The 17,538-nt window shown below is 45.6% G+C and overlaps 1 protein-coding gene across 1 annotated transcript in view; it reads left to right on the plus strand.

The window, feature by feature from the left end:
- The window catches only part of LOC124790533 (prolow-density lipoprotein receptor-related protein 1-like), a 219,975-nt gene that overhangs the window by 81,972 nt on the left and 120,465 nt on the right, over positions 1–17,538 (plus strand). Inside the window, exon 3 of the mRNA XM_047257792.1 lies at positions 15,557–15,604. Within this exon, the coding sequence (XP_047113748.1) occupies positions 15,557–15,604 (48 nt within the window). The remainder of the gene's footprint in view (positions 1–15,556; positions 15,605–17,538) is intronic.

The following is a 17,538-nucleotide window of genomic DNA, read 5'->3' on the forward strand; positions in this document are numbered from 1 at the left end:
GGCTAGGCCACTTACCTTCCGCTCCTCGAATTGTGAAAGTTATAATGCCCCATTCACCATGCGGGAACTCGAAAACGCACTTGGCCGATCACGGTCCTCTGCTCCAGGGCCAGATTCTATTCATATTCAGATGCTGAAGAACCTTTCTCCTGCGGGTAAAGGTTTTCTTCTTCGTACATACAATCGCATCTGGATTGAGGGACATGTTCCCGCATGCTGGCGCGAGTCTATTGTTGTCCCGATTCCTAAGCCGGGAAGGACAAGCACTTGCCTTCCAGTTATCGACCTATCTCGCTTACCAGCTGTGTCTGTAAAGTGATGGAGCGAATGGTTAACTCTCGATTGGTTTGGCTGCTCGAGTCTCGACGCCTACTTACCAATGTACAATGTGGATTTCGTAGGCGCCGCTCTGCTGTTGACCATTTGGTTACCTTGTCGACCTTCATTATGAATAACTTCTTGCGGAAGCGCCCGACCGCGGCTGTGTTCTTTGATTTGGAGAAGGCTTACGACACCTGTTGGAAGGCGGGCATCCTCCGCACCATGCATACATGGGGCCTTCGCGGTCGCCTCCCTCTTTTTATTCGTTCCTTTTTAATGGATCGACAGTTCAGGGTACGTGTGGGTTCTGTCCTGTCCGACACCTTTCGCCAGGAGAATGGGGTGCCACAGGGCTCAGTTTTGAGCGTCGCTCTCTTCGCCATCGCGATCAATCCAATAATGGATTGCCTCCCAGCTGATGTATCAGGCTCCCTTTTCGTGGACGATTTTACCATCTATTGCAGCGCGCAGTGTACACGTGTCCTGGAGCGCTGTCTTCAGCGTTCTCTTGACCGTCTTTACTCCTGGAGTGTCGCCAATGGCTTCCGTTTTTCTGCCGAGAAGACGGTCTGTATTAACTTCTGGCGATACAAGGAGTTTCTCCCACCGTCCTTAAGACTCGGTCCCGTTGCTCTCCCAATCGTGGAGACAACCAAATTTTTAGGCCTTACATTTGACAGGAAACTTAGCTGGTCTCCACATGTGTCATATTTGGCCACCCGTTGTACCCGTTCTTTAAATGTCCTCCGTGTTCTCAGTGGTCTGTCGTGGGGAGCGGATCGAACCGTCCTACTTCGTCTATATCGGTCGATCGTCCGCTCCAAGCTGGATTATGGGAGCTTCGTATACTCCTCTGCACGGCCATCCATCTTACGCCGCCTCAACTCCATACAACATCGGGGTTTACGACTTGCGATCGGAGCATTTTATACCAGTCCCGTAGAGAGTCTTCATGCTGATGCTGGCGAATTGCCACTCACCTACCGGCGCGATATACTGCTTTGCCGGTATGCCTGTCGGCTACTGTCAATGCCCGACCATCCATCTTATCGTTCCTTTTTTGACGACTCTCTTGACCTTCAATACGGGTTGTATGTCTCTGCCTTGCTACCCCCTGGAGTTCGCTTTCGTCGCCTCCTTCAACACCTTAATATTTCACTCCCTGCATCCTTTCGAGTGGGCGAAAGCCGCACGCCTCCTTGGCTCCAGGCTCAGGTCCGCGTTCACCTCGACCTCAGCTCGCTCCCAAAAGAGGTCACCCCCGGTTCGGTCTACCACTCCCGTTTTTTGGAACTTCGTTCGAAGTTCAACAACATGACTTTCATTTATACAGATGGCTCTAAGACCAATGACGGGGTCGGGTGTTCCTTTATTGTCGGGGCACAAAGTTTCCAATACCGGCTCCATGGCCATTGTTCGGTCTTCACAGCTGAGCTCTTTGCCCTCTACCAGGCTGTTCTTTACATTTGCCGCCACCGACATTCTGCTTATGTCATCTGCTCAGATTCCCTGAGCGCCATCCAGAGCCTCAGTGATCCGTACCCGGTTCACCCTTTCGTACACCGGATCCAACGCTCTCTTCAGCAGCTGGTGGACGTCGGTACGCCGGTTAGCTTTATGTGGGTTCCTGGCCATGTCGGTATCCCTGGGAACGAAGCTGCAGATGCCGCGGCCAAGGCTGCGGTCCTCCAGCCTCGGACAGCTTCTTGTTGTGTCCCTTCGTCCGATTTTAGCAGGGTCATTTGTCGGCGCGTTGTGTCGTTGTGGCATGCCGACTGGGCTGCACTTACCGACAACAAGCTTCGGGCCTTAAAACCTCTTCCCGTGGCTTGGACGTCCTCCTCACGCCCTTCTCGGCGGGAGGAGGTCGTTTTAGCAAGGTTAAGAATTGGACACTGCCGGTTCAGCCATCGCCATCTGCTGACGGCTGCGCCGGCGCCGTTCTGCCCATGTGGGCACTTGCTGACGGTTAGACATATTTTAATGTCCTGTCCAGATCTTACCACACTGCGCCTCGATCTTAACCTGCCTAATAGTTTAGATGCCATTTTAGCGGATGACCCACGAGCAGCTGCTCGTGTTCTTTGTTTTATCAATTTGACGAACCTCGCTCAGGACATTTGATGATGTTGTTTTAATCTTACGCCTGTCAGTCTGTCTTTTATTGTGTTTTCCCTTTTAGTTGTTGTTGTCAACTTGTGCCTCGCGGTGCATTCTTAGAGTAGTCAGGGCGCTAATGACCATTGACGTTGTGCGCCCGAAAACCCCAAAAAAAAAAAAAAAAAAAAAGATGAGTCTCGACTTCAGTTAGTAAGAAGAGATGGTAGTGTTTGAGTGTGGCACAGACCCGACGAAGACACGGACCCAGAAACTGGTGGTTGCTTCATAATGATGTGCGTTGTGTTTACATGGAATGGACTGCCTCCTCTTGTCCAACTAAACCGATCATTGACTGGAAACGGTTATTTTGGGCTGCTTGGTTACCATTTGCAGCCATCCATGGGCCTCCTGTTCCCACAACGATAGAATTTTTACGGCTGACAGTGCGCCATATCACCGGGCGGCAGTTGTTCGCGGTTAGTTTGAAGAGCATTCTGAACAAAACGAACGGAGATCTGGCCACCTAGATCGCCCGACATGAATCCCATCGAAGATTTACGGCCCATACTAGAGGGGTCAGTTCGAGCACACGATACTGCACTGACAGCACTTTCGCAATTACGGACGGCTGTAGAAGCAGCACGGCTCAGTATTTCTGCAGGGGACTTCCAACGACTTGCTGAGTCCACGCCAGGTCTAGCTGCTGCACTACATCGGGCGAAAGGAGGTCCGACATGATATTAAAAGGTGTCCCATGACTTTTGTCAACTCAGCGTAGTATCTGAAACCAGATTGGAGGCGAACGTTTTGAGCACGTCACATTGTGCAAGCAAAATAAGGTTATTACTGCGAATTGATACAAAGTGGGGCGATCACCTAAACTCATTATTAAGGAGGGGGAGGGGCTTAGATTTGCTGAAAGTGTTCCGGAAAAGTGTGATTCATGTCTACAGAAAATATGTAAGAACCGCAACAATATTTGACCGCAAATACAGTACTCGTTTTATTCAGTGACAGGTTTCATTCATAATGACCATCTTCAGAAGGATGTAAAGAATAAAGCGCACGTTTATGAATATCACTATGATACGGTATCGTCTACTACCGTGATTTACATCTTGAGAAGAAACGCGCACGCGCTTGTCCTCGTAGCTAACAAAAAAGATAAATGATTTATATACCTATGAATGAATGACATCGTCATTTGGTATAAAACACGGTACAGTTATGGTGACCTCCATGGCCCGTAATATAGGACCGTCATTAGAAGACTGTGTTTACAGTTGCAGTGCAAAAAGCTGAGGGAGCTTGGCCGCTAGGTGTGGCGTGTAACATCCGGGGATGTGATATTTAACATTCTGCATGAAAGAAAATAGGATAAGTTAATTGTACTTAAAAGGGAGCTGGAGCTTCATCAAGGATCCACAACAAAATGTTACTTAAATTATAAATTCTAACTCCCAAATTGGTGTCTGCGTCATATTCAGTACATGAAAAAACTTTTTATAGCCAAGATGGCACTAGTTATTACTGACTACCGGTTTCGACAGTTGAAACTGCCATCTCCTTATGACGGCGGTAGGCGATGACCTTCGTAAATATGTACATTCTTTTGAGATAAATTTGAAGATGATCATTATGATTGAAACCGGTAATTGAATGAAACAAATAGGTGGCGATAATAGGCGGTTGTTGTTCTTGCATATTGCCAGCTTTGGATCACTGTTATCTTGAAGTGAGGATGTTACCCCTCAGCTGAAAAGAAGTGCATACAATAGCTAGGACGATGAGTTCTAGAATATTGCATCGGTATTTTGAGTCATAAAGTAGACACGAATGTTCGACATCGAAAGAAATTCAGACACTCACTTCTGGGGTTGTAACACGTCGGTATAGCCCTTATCAAAGTGTAACAGAACTGCTCGGAGAATTTAAGTGGGAATCGTTGGAAGAAAGATGACGTAACGTCTCGTGTTTTCTCGATGTAGTTGTGCCTGGGACATCTTAATTAAGTGCCGGCTCTGAAAAACACAGGAGATATGAATGCGTACCAAGGGACGTATAGATCGGCGGCAGCCGAACTCGGCTGTAAATAGCGACGAGTCACCAGTGTCTGGTTGGATCCCAGCTACCGAGTATGGCTCGCAGCACGTGAGGAACACACCTGTGTCGGTCGTCGGAGTATCGTGCAAAACGTGGAATCAACAACTCGACTGTATGCCGGTAAGCACACTGTTACAGATGATGTTCTCGCGAAACTCTTGGGTAAAGAGAAAGGAACAAACACAGTCCGAAAAGGTCTTGAAGCTCCAACGGCGCCGGCCGTCCGCCGTGTCATCATCTGACCTTTCGCTTCACCAGATGCAGATACGGAGGGCTAGTGATCAGCATACCGCTCACCTGGCCGTTGTCAGATTTCATAACCCATGCCAAAAGAGAAAGAAAAGAATAAAGAAAATTTATGGTTGGTGGTGGGGGGGAGGGGGAAGGGGAAGGGGAAGCAAAGCTGAGGAAAAAATTTGTTATTTTCCATTGGTCCCACAGCAGTTGCACTCTGCCACTGGCGACTCTCTTTCTGTAGGAAACACAGGCAGCAATTCAGGAGGGCGGCAGCAGCTGCCTGGCGTGGCGTGGGCAGAGGGCCCTCGTGCGTGGCAGTGCTGAGTGTTTGTTCAGGCGCTACGGCGCGGCCATCGACTGCCGCGTCTGAAAGGCGAGGCGCGCCCGGGACAGCGGGCTGCGCGCCGCCGCCCATTCACGGCGCCTCGGGCGGGAAGCGCCCCGGGCCCGAAGCGCGCTGATGAGGGCGCAGTCGCAGGCGCTCTGGCATCCAGATACCGGCAGCCCTCCCTGTTCCAGCAGGCTCGCTCGGCATGACTGCCCCTTTGTGCGCGTCCGCAGTCGTTCTCTGGGAACCGCGGTCGTCCGCTTGATGGCGGATACGTTACCAGCATTATCCGTCGTGCCCCCTCCATGTATACACTTAACATCTGGACTGCGTTGATCACAGAGACGTGCATGGCGATGTGTATGCAGCGCAGGCGGAATATTGTTTAAACGCCTCTGTGTGCGCTGTGATTAATCTTATTCTCGCTGTCCCCTCACCCCCATTTTTAGTCATCAGTCTTCTGACTGGTTTCATGCGGCCCGCCACGAATACCTCTCCTGTCCCAACCTCTTCTTCTCAGAGTAGCACTTGCAACTTAAGTCCTCAATTATTTGGAGGATGTATTCTAGTCTGTCGGCCTCTACAGTTTTTGCATCTACACTTCCCTCTAGTACCATGGAAGTTATACCGTGATGTCTTAACAGATGTCCCATTATCCTGATCCTCCATCACGTTGTCAGTGTTTTCCGTTTATTCCTTTCCTTTTCGATTCTAAGCGCAACGTCTTCTTTCCTTGTCTTATCAGCCTACATAATTTTCAACATTCGTATGTAACAGCACGTCTCAGATGCTTCGATTCTCTTCTTTTCCAGTTTTCGCACAGACCATATGCCACTACCACACAATACTGTGGTCCAACAGTACAGTCTCATAAATTTCTTCCTCGAATTAAGGCCTACGTTTGAAACTAGTAAACTTCTCTTGGCCAGGAGTGCCCTTTCTGCCATTTCAGTCATCTGCCCGTCATTGGCTATTTTACCTCCTTATCTTAATCTACTTCTTGACCATCAATACTGATACTAAGTTTTTGCTGTTCTCATTTGTGCAACTTCTCATTACTTTCGTCTCTCTTCGATTTACTCTCAATCCGTTTTCTACACACGTTAGACTGTTCATTCCATTCAACAGATCCTGTAATTATTCATCACTTCCGCAGAGGATAGCAATGTGATCAGCGAATCTTAAAGGCAATATCCTTTGACCTTGAATTTTAATTCCACTCTTGAACCTTTCTTTTATTTCCATCATTGCTTCTTCGATGTACAGATTGAACAGTAGGGGCGAAACATTGCATCCTGTTTTACATCGTTTTTAAGGGGGTAGGACGTCAAACGGGCCGACTTGGAGCAGGAGAGGCACCACAGGACATTTTATTTTCTACTGTCTATACTTTTACAAATAAATTCATAAAACTTTGTCAGCATGACCAGTAAGGATTCAGGATTCACACTCATAGCAGTGGAAGTGCAAAAACTTAACAAAATAAATTTTTTTAGATATGAAACTTCATCATTTTTTCACTTACTGTTGGCTGCATTTGTTGCTATAGGTACATTTTTCTTCACAAGTAAGAGAGATTTTTTGACGAATTTCGCGCAGCATACAAACCATACTTACAGGTGTATGAAACTCTAGAATTTTCCAAATCTATTAAAAACTGTGGTAAAAATTGAGATAATTAACTACAAAATTTGATTTCTTTTCTAAACATAAAGTTTAAAACGTAACAGCTCTTTCATTTTTTCATAAATTAAATAGATTCTAGAGTTTCAGACACCTGTAAGTATGGTTTGTATGCTGTGCAAAATTCATCGAACAGTCTCTTACTTACGAAGAAAAGTATACCTATACCAACAAATGCACCCAATAGTAAGTGAAAAAAATGAAGTTTCACACGTAAAAATAATTATTTTGTTATGTTTTTGAGCTTCCGGTGCTACGGGTGTCAATCCTGAATCGTTCCTGGTCATGCTGACAAAGTTTTATGAATTTACTTGTAAAAGTATAGACAGTGGAAATTAAAATGTCCTGTGGTGCCTCTCCTGCTCCAAGGCGGCCCGTTTGACGTCCTACCCCCCTTAATCCAAACACTCCAGTGTTGCTCTTCCGCTCTTATTATTCTCTCTTGGCTCTTCTACATGTTGCATATTACCTGTCTCTCCCATTAGCTTATCCTTATTTTCCTCAGAATTTCCAACATCTTCTACCATTTCACATTGTCGAACGCTTTTTGCAGGTAAACAAATCGTGTGAAAGTGTCTCGATCTTTCGTTAGTCTTGGTGCCGGTATCAACCGCAACGTTAGAACTGCATCTCTGGTGCCTTACTTTTCCTAAAGCGAAACTGATCGTCAATCCAACAGATCCTCAATTTTCTTTTCTGTTCTTCTGTATATTGTTCTTGTCGGCAACTTGGATGTATGAGTTGTTCAGTTGATTGTAGTGTAGTAAGCGATAAACTTTTTTCCTTTCATCATTTTGTGGAGGTCGTTAACAAGAAAAAGTTCATAAAGGTTTGAATTAATGTTTAAAGTGTTTTTCAAGTCACTAAGTGCTCGCCTCAAACACTAGATGAATGAAGTCTAGGTATACGCGCGTCGTTGGGTACACTTCTTTTTCATCCCCGCCCCCATCCCTTTGGCAAGTAGTTGGTTCTTACATCCACAGCGATTCTTTCCAGACAGTAAGTGGTACGTGTACTAATAAAGTTCAATGGAAATCGATCTAGTGGTTTCGGGTTTCGGTGAAGATGTGAAACATACATACATTTTTATAATATGTATGAATACCTAACTGACGGCCTTGGGAGAGCCAGTCATGACAAAACTCTACCATCCAGTGAGCAAGATGTATGAGACAGGCGAAATACCCTCAGACTTCAAGAAGAATGTGAAAATTACTGAACTATCAGTTTAATAAGTCACAGCTGCAAAATACTAACGCGAATTCATTACAGACGAATGGAAAAACTGGTAGAAGCCGACCTCGGGGAAGATTAGTTTGGATTCCGCAGAAATGTTGGAACACGTGAGGCAATACTGACCCTACGACTTATCTTAGAAGAAAGATTAAGGAAAGGCAAACCTACGTTTCTAGCATTTGTAGACTTAGAGAAAGCTTTTGACAATGTTGACTGGAGTACTCTCTCTCAAATTCTGAAGGTGGCAGGGGTAAAATACAGGGAGCGAAAGACTATTTACAATTTGTACAGAAACCAGATGGCAGTTATGAGAGTCGAGGGACATGAAAGGGAAGCAGCGGTTGGGAAGGGAGTGAGACAGAGTTGTAGCCTCTCCCCGATGTTATTGAATGTGTATATTGAGCACGCAGTAAAGGAAACAAAAGTTCGGAGTAGATACTAAAATCCATGGAGAAGAAATAAAAACTCAGGTTCGCCGATGACATTGTAATTGTCAGAGACAGCAAAGGACTTGGAAGAGCAGTTGAACGGTATTAAGTGTCAGGAAGTCGTTTCTGAAAGTATTTGTATGGAGTGTAGCCATGTATGGAAGTGAACCATGAACGATAAATAGTTTAGACAAGAAGAGAAGCTCTCGAAATGTGGTGCTACAGAAGAATACTGAAGATTACATGGGTAGATCACATAACTAATGAGGTCTTGAATAGGATTGGGGAGGAGTATGTGGCACAACTTGACTAGAAGAAGGGATCGGTTGGTAGGACATGTTCTGAGGCATCAAGGGATCACAAATTTAGGATTGGAGGGCAGCGTGGAGGGTAAAAATCGTAGAGGGAGACCAAGAGATGAATACACTAAGCAGATTCAGAAGGATGTAGGTTGCAGTAGGTACTGGGAGATGAAGAAGCTTGCACAGGATAGAGTAGCATGGAGAGCTGCATCAAACCAGTCTCAGGATTGAAGACAACAACAACAACAACAACAACAACAACCACCTTTTTTTTCTAATCTGGTTTGTGATATATAACCTATACCGTGCCCCTAGTTACGCTGATGTTACCAATGAACCACCCCCCCCCCTCCCCCCAATAACAATCTACCTAGTAGGTAGTTTTGGAAATTAGCGAGGTTTTATAATTTATTATCAGTACGGATATGGACATGCGCCCTGCGAGCAACTAAACCCTCCCATCGACATAGGGTTTCCCCAGGCGAGCCCCGAGTACACAGGACGAGTGATGAGGTGCGGAGCTGGCTGTGGTCCGGCGTGTGGGGGCGGGCTGCGGCTGCTCGGCGAGGCGGGGTCAAGGCTGCGGCTGGCGGGCACCTGCCGAGAGGCGGGCCTGCTTATCTGCCGACGCCTTATCTGCGCTCACGTCGCGCCGCTGCCCAGGGCTGACGCCTCCTCCGCCGGGCAGCGTCTTCCCACCAGCCAGCCGTACCTCCCACACCAGCCCTCTACTTCACGTTCACACTACTTGACGCGTAACGGGTACATAAAGCTTGTAAGGTTACCATACAACACTGTACAGGGTGAAAAGTATTTAAACCGACAATCTCTGGGAGGTTGTAGGGGACATCAAAACAAATATTTTTCCCTAATGTCATTTTTTCCTATGAGGAGTATTTAAACCGGCAGAGTAAGATTTCTCTGGCGACAAATTAATTAAACCAACAAAAAAGTCCAGAGGTGACATATCTGGGGATCGAGCAGGCCATGGTACAGGACCACCTCTGCCAATCCACGTTTCTGGGAACCGTCGGTCCAGGAATCGACGCACACGACGACTGAAATGTGCCGGCGCCCCGTCATGTTGGAACCACGTGCGTTGTCTTGTGAGGAGCTGGACGTTTTCCAGCAATTCTGGCAATGCTCTGGCGAGAAAATTGTAATAGTGCCTGCCTTTTAATGGCCTAGGTAGCAGATACGGCCCAATTAAACAGTCCCCAACAAGACCGACCCACACATTAACGAAGAACCGCACTTGATGAGCGCTATTAACTGTGGCACGTGGGTTATCCTCACTCCAAAGATGCGAATTGTGCATGTTGAAGACTCCATCACGACCGAACGTTGCTTCATCGGTAAACAACACACAGGATGGAAATGTAGGATGCATTTCACAGTGTCCCAGGTACCACTGCGAAAACTGTGCTCTGGGTGGATAATCAACTGGTTCCAGGTTTTGGACACGCTGTAAGTGAAATTGACGTAACAATTGCTCTCGAAGGACTGCTCTTACGTTCGTCTGATTCGTCCCCACGTTACGTGCAATTGCGCGAGTGCTGATTGAAGGATCCTGCTCCACATGCTGCAAGACGGCAGCCTCAAATTGAAACGTTCTTACCGTGCGACGGCGCCCCTGTCCAGGTAATCTGCTAAATGACCCGGTCTCACGCAGGCATTGGTACACAGCAGCAAAGGTCGTATGATGCGGGATACGGCGATTAGGATATTGTTGTTGATGTACCCACTGTGCAGCTCGTCCGTTGTGGTGCGCTACGTAGTACGCACCAACCATGTCAGTGTACTCACTCAGTGTATCGCGCCATTAGTAAACAGAGACAATGCACTACTACACTGGTGGACAAAAGTTGCCTACAACTGAAGATCGTAATACGGCCTCCACTGGTTTAAATACTTCTCGTAGGAAAAAATGACATTAGAGGAAAATATTTGTTTTGATGTCCCCTACAACCTCCCAGACTCTGTCGGTTTAAATACTTTTCACCCTGTATAAACTGCAAGAAACCCTTGAAATTGGTTGTTATGAAGATGAGTGAAGTGACACGCGGAGTCAGTGACTGTCGCCTGCAAGTCGGCTGCTTTTGCACTGTCCTGCGACCTCTGGCCTTCTTGCAGTGTTAGATAAAGAAAAACCTCAAGGAGGTGGCACTAAAGATATCTTGACTACCTTTACTTTGCTCGCCCGGCAAGCCGTGCGGCCTAACGCACTGCTTCCCGAGCGGAAAAAAGTGCCAGGGCCGGCACGAATCCACCCGGCGGCTTAGTGTCGACGTGCGGTGTGCCGGCCAGCCTGTGGATAATTTTCAAGGTGGTTTTCCATCTGGCTCGGTAAATGCGAGCTGGTTATTCCGCCTCAGTTACAGTATGTCGATAACTGCTGCGCAATGTCTCCACGTACCCGTACACCATAATTAATCTATCACGCAAACATTTGTGGTTACACTCGTCTGGTGTGAGACGTTCCCAGTGGGGTACTCTGGGGATCGAACCGCACAATAACCCTGGGTTCGGTGTGAGGCGGCGGTGGGGTGAGTGGACTGCTGTGGCCTGTCGTAGGGTTGTGAACCACTGAGGGCTACGGCGGGGACGAAGCCTCTCCATCGTTTCTAGGTCCCCAGTTCAGTACATACATACATACATACATACATACCTTTACCGTAATAAAAAAAATAGTCACATGCAAAGTTTAAGAAAGTTTTATTTAAACTGATTATTCACGTATACAAGACAATGCCATCTTATGTTATAAAAAATTTACAGTTGTGGTTCTCTTCCTTAAATGATGAATTCTATGCACCTATTACTCCTGGCAAATTGGTTAATTACATCGCCAATAGGACAATAAATGTCAGGTTGAGAGTTCAACAGAGCTAAGCAACTAAGTCGATCCTTTGTCGACCTCAGCCATGTCTTTGTACACCGCAGTGTCGAAAATCTTCTTTCTACTGTAGCAACAGATGCAAGTAGACAAGCAAATATTTTGTACAGCGTGTAAGTAGGCTGTTTAGGTTCTTATATTGGTAACGCCGCCGCCACGTAGCGCTCTGTATGAAAATCACTGGCTGTGCTGTGTGCAGTCTGTGGCTGGTTGGCATTGTTGTAATACTCGCCATTGTAGTGTTGCGCAGTTGGTGAGCAGCGCAGTTGGTGAGTAGCGCTGCGCAGTTGGTGAGCCGCCAGCAGTGGTGGATGTGGGGAAGTGAGATTGCGGATTTTTGAGAGCATCAGAAACAGTACATTTGTAATAATGGATGTCATGAACTGCTATATATATTTATGACTATTAAGGTAAATACACTGTTTGCTCTCTATTAAAATCTTTCATTTGCTAACTATGCCTATCAGTAGTTACTGCCTTCCGTAGTTTGAATCTTTTATTTAGCTGGCAGTAGTGGCGCTCGCTGTATTGCAGTAGTTCGAGTAACGAAGATTTTTGTGAGGTAAGTGATTTGTGAAAGGTATAGGTTAATGTTAGTCAAGGCCATTATTTTGTAGGGATTATTGAAAGTCAGATTGCGTTGCGCTAAAAAAAATATTGTCAGTTTAAGCACAGTCATGTATAATTTTTCTAAGGGGACGTTTCAAGCGTTTTAAAAGTAGGATAGTCAAATCTAGGACAAATAGACAACGCTTGCGTAACAGAATCACGACCATTAAGGGCGTTCATGCTCTTTTGCTTGTATGGAATCTCTCGCATCTAATCACAAAGAGTGATTCTTCTTCAAAGAACGCTAGTTCGATTAAGCACTAATTCTATTTATTTGCCAGATCATTACTGTCATGTTTCAGTAGTTGTGAGGGCAAATGATAAATATTGTCTTCAGGACACGTTCTCTCATGTCAGTCATAACTTGGTCCAGTGTTGGAACATAAAGTTATTTTCCAATATGTCATAGCACCATCATTATGATCGTAGTTTTCCGTGTGGCTTCGTATGCCTGTAAGACGAGGAACACTCATCTAACTCTTCCATAACTGCCTTCGCCTCTTCTACAATAAGAGCAAAGTGGCTATCAGCATTAGCTCTCATGCTATCGTACACCTTGAGCGTCGAATCTAATTTTGCTTTCTCCATCGCGACGTCCAAGCTTGGGCCTTGCAAGATTTTGCTGACTGGATATGTTATACTCATAATGTCACTCAGTGTAAACAGTGTGTTCCAGACAGAGGGGTACAAAATACGGTGACGCGGACGCGCATGCTACATAGAAAAGTACGACTACTTGCTAACTCCATTCAGTTGAGTCGACCGACGAAAGAAACGAACACAGTTAGACTGTGGAAACTAACGAATAGCGTGCGGGCTGACTGGCGGGGGCTGGGCGGGTGGCAATGCGGGCGGCCCCGCAAAAAAAAAAGGGGGGCGGCTGACAGCGCGCCTCCCGCATGCCCCCAATACGAGAAGTGGTGGCGAGTGTAGATTGTTAATCTCCAACTGTACCTAGATCTATGATAGCATACTTTCGGCAGTAAAAATTGAAACACTATGAGGTGCACCACATCCGCCAATGTGCAAATAAGCTGCATTTCAGCGCAAACGCACAATGCAGACAGGCGTAACGCCATCGACAATCTGTATACAAGAAAAGTTGCACAGCGGATTTCTCATTCAGAAACAGCGTTTGAAAGCTGACTGTCTTTCACAAGACCGTGTTATGCTTTGTGCAAAGGGGAGAACCGTCTACGAGCACATGTAGGAATTCGATTGGCACTTTCGAGGGTTAGAGAGACTGCGGTACTGCCGCTCAGCGATATTGCTTCTCGTTTCGGGGGGCACCTCGCGCTACTGTCAGGCGAATATATAATCGGTGGGTTCAGGAGGGTCATGCTCTACGCCACGCAGGATCTCAACAGCCCTATGCGACTAGCTCTCAAGAGGATAGAAATACGGCTGTTGAGATATAAGATGGATATTTTTTGATGATATTATTGGGTATGTTAATATTTGTAAAGGAAAATGATACGTTTGAAAAACTGTGGTCAGAGAAACAGTTGTTAGGCAATAGTATCTGTGATTGCGATGGCAGCACTCTGGAGTCGTAGAATCTTTGACAGTCAGTGTGCAGCAGGTGGGGTTCGTTGAGTGTACTTTGTAATGCGTGGACGCACTTCTGGAACTACGGGAGATGTAGAATTATTATGAGGTGGAATGACAACTCAGAGCAAGGTTGAATAGGGGGATCACCATAGCGAAGATATGGACTGCAAATGAGAAATCAATTGAGATAAAAATGGCAGATTATTATTACACATGACTATCTCGAAAACGGCGAAGCTGTTCGAATGTTCACGTGCTACTGTCTTGAGCATCTGCCTAAAGAGATAGGACAGTGAAGCTACCACTAGGCGCTAAATGGTTGGACGTCCACTACTATCCACAGAACGTGGAGCTCGAAGGCTCGTCTGCTTTGTGAAGTAGAATAGGTGGCGATCTGTGGCATCTCTGCCGAAAGAGCACAATGCTGGTGCACGCACAAGTGTTTCGGAGCGCACCGTTCTTTGTACAATGTTGAACATGGATCTCCGCAGCAGACCACCCCTACTTGTTCGCATGTTGACCCAACGACATCGTCAATTTAGACTGCAGTTGGCAGTAATCGACGACACGCAGACAGCTGCGAACCACCTGCATCCCTTCATCCTTGACATCTTCCGCCATGGCGATGTCATCGTTCAGCAGTATAACTGTTCGTGTGTCGGAGCCGGAACCCTGATACAGTGGTTTGAGGAGCATTATAGTGAACTCACGTGGCTGTCTCGGCGAACAAATTCGCCTAATGCAAATCCTGTGAGACCCATCTGGGTCGCTATCGGGCGTAATCAACGCGGACGCAAATCAACGGCCCGTTATTTGTACGAATTACATGACCTGTGCGTAGACATCTAATGTCACATACTTCCACAAACTTACCAACAAACTGTCGGATCCCTGATACGCAGTATCAGTGATATATTTCGTTCCACAGACTCACAAACAAGTCATTAAGCAGGTGGTCATTATGTTTTGTCTCATCAATGTATGTGAAACGTATGTACATGTGCGTTCGCGGGCAAAGACAGGGGTAAAAAGCTCCTCCTAAATCTTTGGATCTATTTCAACGAAGCTTCGTACACATACTACTTAATACCTGGAAAGAAATACTTTCGAGGTAAGAACCAGCAACTGCCTATTACGGTAGGAGTGATAACATGAGGTGAGAAGGGAAAATAGGAGATTGACAGGGGGAGAAGGTAGAGCTGGACAAAGGTAGAGGAGGAGATGAGCAGAGGCAGGCTAAGTGAGAAATGGACAGAATGTGGGGGAAGAAGGAGATGGACAGTGGGGGCGGGGGAGATAGAGATGGACACGGGGGGGGGGAAGAGAGAGAGAGAGAGAGAGAGAGAGAGAGAGAGAGAGAGAAGTAAGCGGCTAATATAAGATTAGAATAAATATGTACATGTCCGTGCAACGCTGGGTACTTTGTTAATTTCATGCTTCTTTAACCAAGACGCCTTAATCCACGATATACCAATCAGAAAGTCCATAATTAGTATAGTAATTATTTCTGGAGTGAATGTTCAGTACTGTCAACAAGAAGTTACTATTTATTACATTCCGTCACACCGCTTTCAAGCGTGACACTTCTGACTGAACCTTAATACAAACTGCCTCGCTGGCTCTGAGCCCCGTGACACGTATCTAATAAAGCAGCAGCGTAAGCGCATGTAAGATGTAGCACTAATGACTCCGCACCTTTTGTTGTTTGCTGTCTAGCTGAGTGGGCTGCGACTGACTGATTCGAATTCTCCTTCTGTTTCAGCACCCGCGAGCCATACATCAATGGGGCCAGAGCGAGTTTTCGACACCGGTAAGTGTTACAGACATTACGTTTCATGTTATGACAGCTGCGCAGAGTTGCTGTTGACATTAGGTTCTGCTGAACGTTAGCAGCTGCCAACTTTTCCAGCCCCTCACACTCCGGCCTAAGGCCTCCTCTCAAAGTAAGAGCTTTATCCGTCACTAGTGATAGTTAGTCTCAAAGACATTAGACTTGAAACTGATTTACAGCATAATGTGGAAATAACCGGTTTCCTATTTACATTTCCGGATTACCATCGGAACATTTTGTACCCCGAATTGCGTGGTTTGGTAGCAGCTTCCGCTTCAACATGTATTTTGTCCGTAGGCTGCTGCACTGTTAGTCCTTATTTCACAGGCTGTTTCTTATAGGGAAGCAGTGAAACGAAACCTTACTACTTGTAAAATTTCAGTGGATCATTTATACCTGCGGAATGGTACCCTTGGTGAAATCATTCAGTAAAGAAGAAGAACAACCGAAGAACGATAAATTTGTTTGCATTAAAGTATGTGCTCGTAAGCTCCAGTGTTCTCTGCAGATAATATGGGACCACTGATTCTGCTTTTGCGCTTGCTATTGCTTGATTACAAGTAAACAATTTTCAAAATTCCTGAAAGATTAAAAGCTGTGTGCCGGGCTAGAACTTGGCGCCTTTGGCGGCAATAGTCTTGCCAACTGAGCTACCCTGATGCGACTCGCAGCCCACCTTCACAGCTTCGATCCCTCCAGTCTTTCTTCTGGTTTCCAAACTCTACAGAATTTCTCTTGCGTACCTTACTAGAAATGAAGTATGTCGTTCATAATTTGGTTAGCATAAGCCTCTGGATTATAACGGGAATGAAGCTTTCATTAGGCTGCGGATTGTGCCTTTTCATGAAGTTTATTAGAAACTGATTAACATTGTGCGTCCATCAAAGCCAAATGAATGTCTCCAGTCTAAAGAGCCGGACTAGCATATGGTTTCAGTTTGTCACCAAATTCCACAAAAGCGCAAGCTTTGCTGTAGGGGGACACACTCATTCCAGAAATCATTTTCGTCTTTCAACTTGCTCACCTCAGCGCCTTTCTCAAGCACTCACTGTTGAAACAAATGTATAGTTCTAGATTAAAGTGCTCAACAGTCACGACATCTCCTCCTAACAAAATACAAACGAAATTCCCGACCTTACAAACCTCACTGAGGCTACTTATTTTCAATAATTTTTAGCAACGAACCTTTAACTTTCATAACAAAGAAAAATAGTCATAGAATTGCAACCAAAGAGTAATGTACTGCACAACAAGAACAAACATTTAGAAGCAAGCATAGAAAAAGATAAGATATGGTTGACAGTGAAAGCAAGTATCTGGGTGCGGAAAAATGTAGATTATCACAAGTTTATTTTTGTGTGCTGGCAGTGCTAATAGAGAATGAAAGACTAAATGGAAAATTTTAATGTCCAACCGCATTAATACAGATCTTATCTAATCAAGACGCAGTTATATAACAAGAACCATACGAAGTACTTTTATTTGTTCAAACATATAATCTCTAAACACCTCTATGCCAAAAAGAATAACGAACCCACAAGAGAACACCCGACAGAAGAATTAGAAAACATATACTAATGAAAAAAATTAACGACATCTCTATAAGACAATGAGAAATGGGTAACAGAAGACACGAAAGACACACAATATAACTGCATAAATTATATTAAAAAAAAATTACGCAAGATTTCCCAAATACAGAGTGAACGATAAATGTGGACACACAGCAACAGCCTAACATTTTTAGTTTAGAAGATTACGTAATGTAATGGAGGAAACATACGGAGGAAGTTCAGAGAAAGTTCAGAGAAAGTTCATTTGCAAGACTGGCCTAAGGGAGGTGGAGGAAGAGGTGACATTTCAGAACGCCGTATGCAGAACTGAAGTCTTCATGGACCATAAGGTTTATTCCA

This window comes from Schistocerca piceifrons, chromosome 1, assembly GCF_021461385.2.
Source record: "Schistocerca piceifrons isolate TAMUIC-IGC-003096 chromosome 1, iqSchPice1.1, whole genome shotgun sequence".
Lineage (NCBI taxonomy): Eukaryota > Metazoa > Arthropoda > Insecta > Orthoptera > Acrididae > Schistocerca > Schistocerca piceifrons.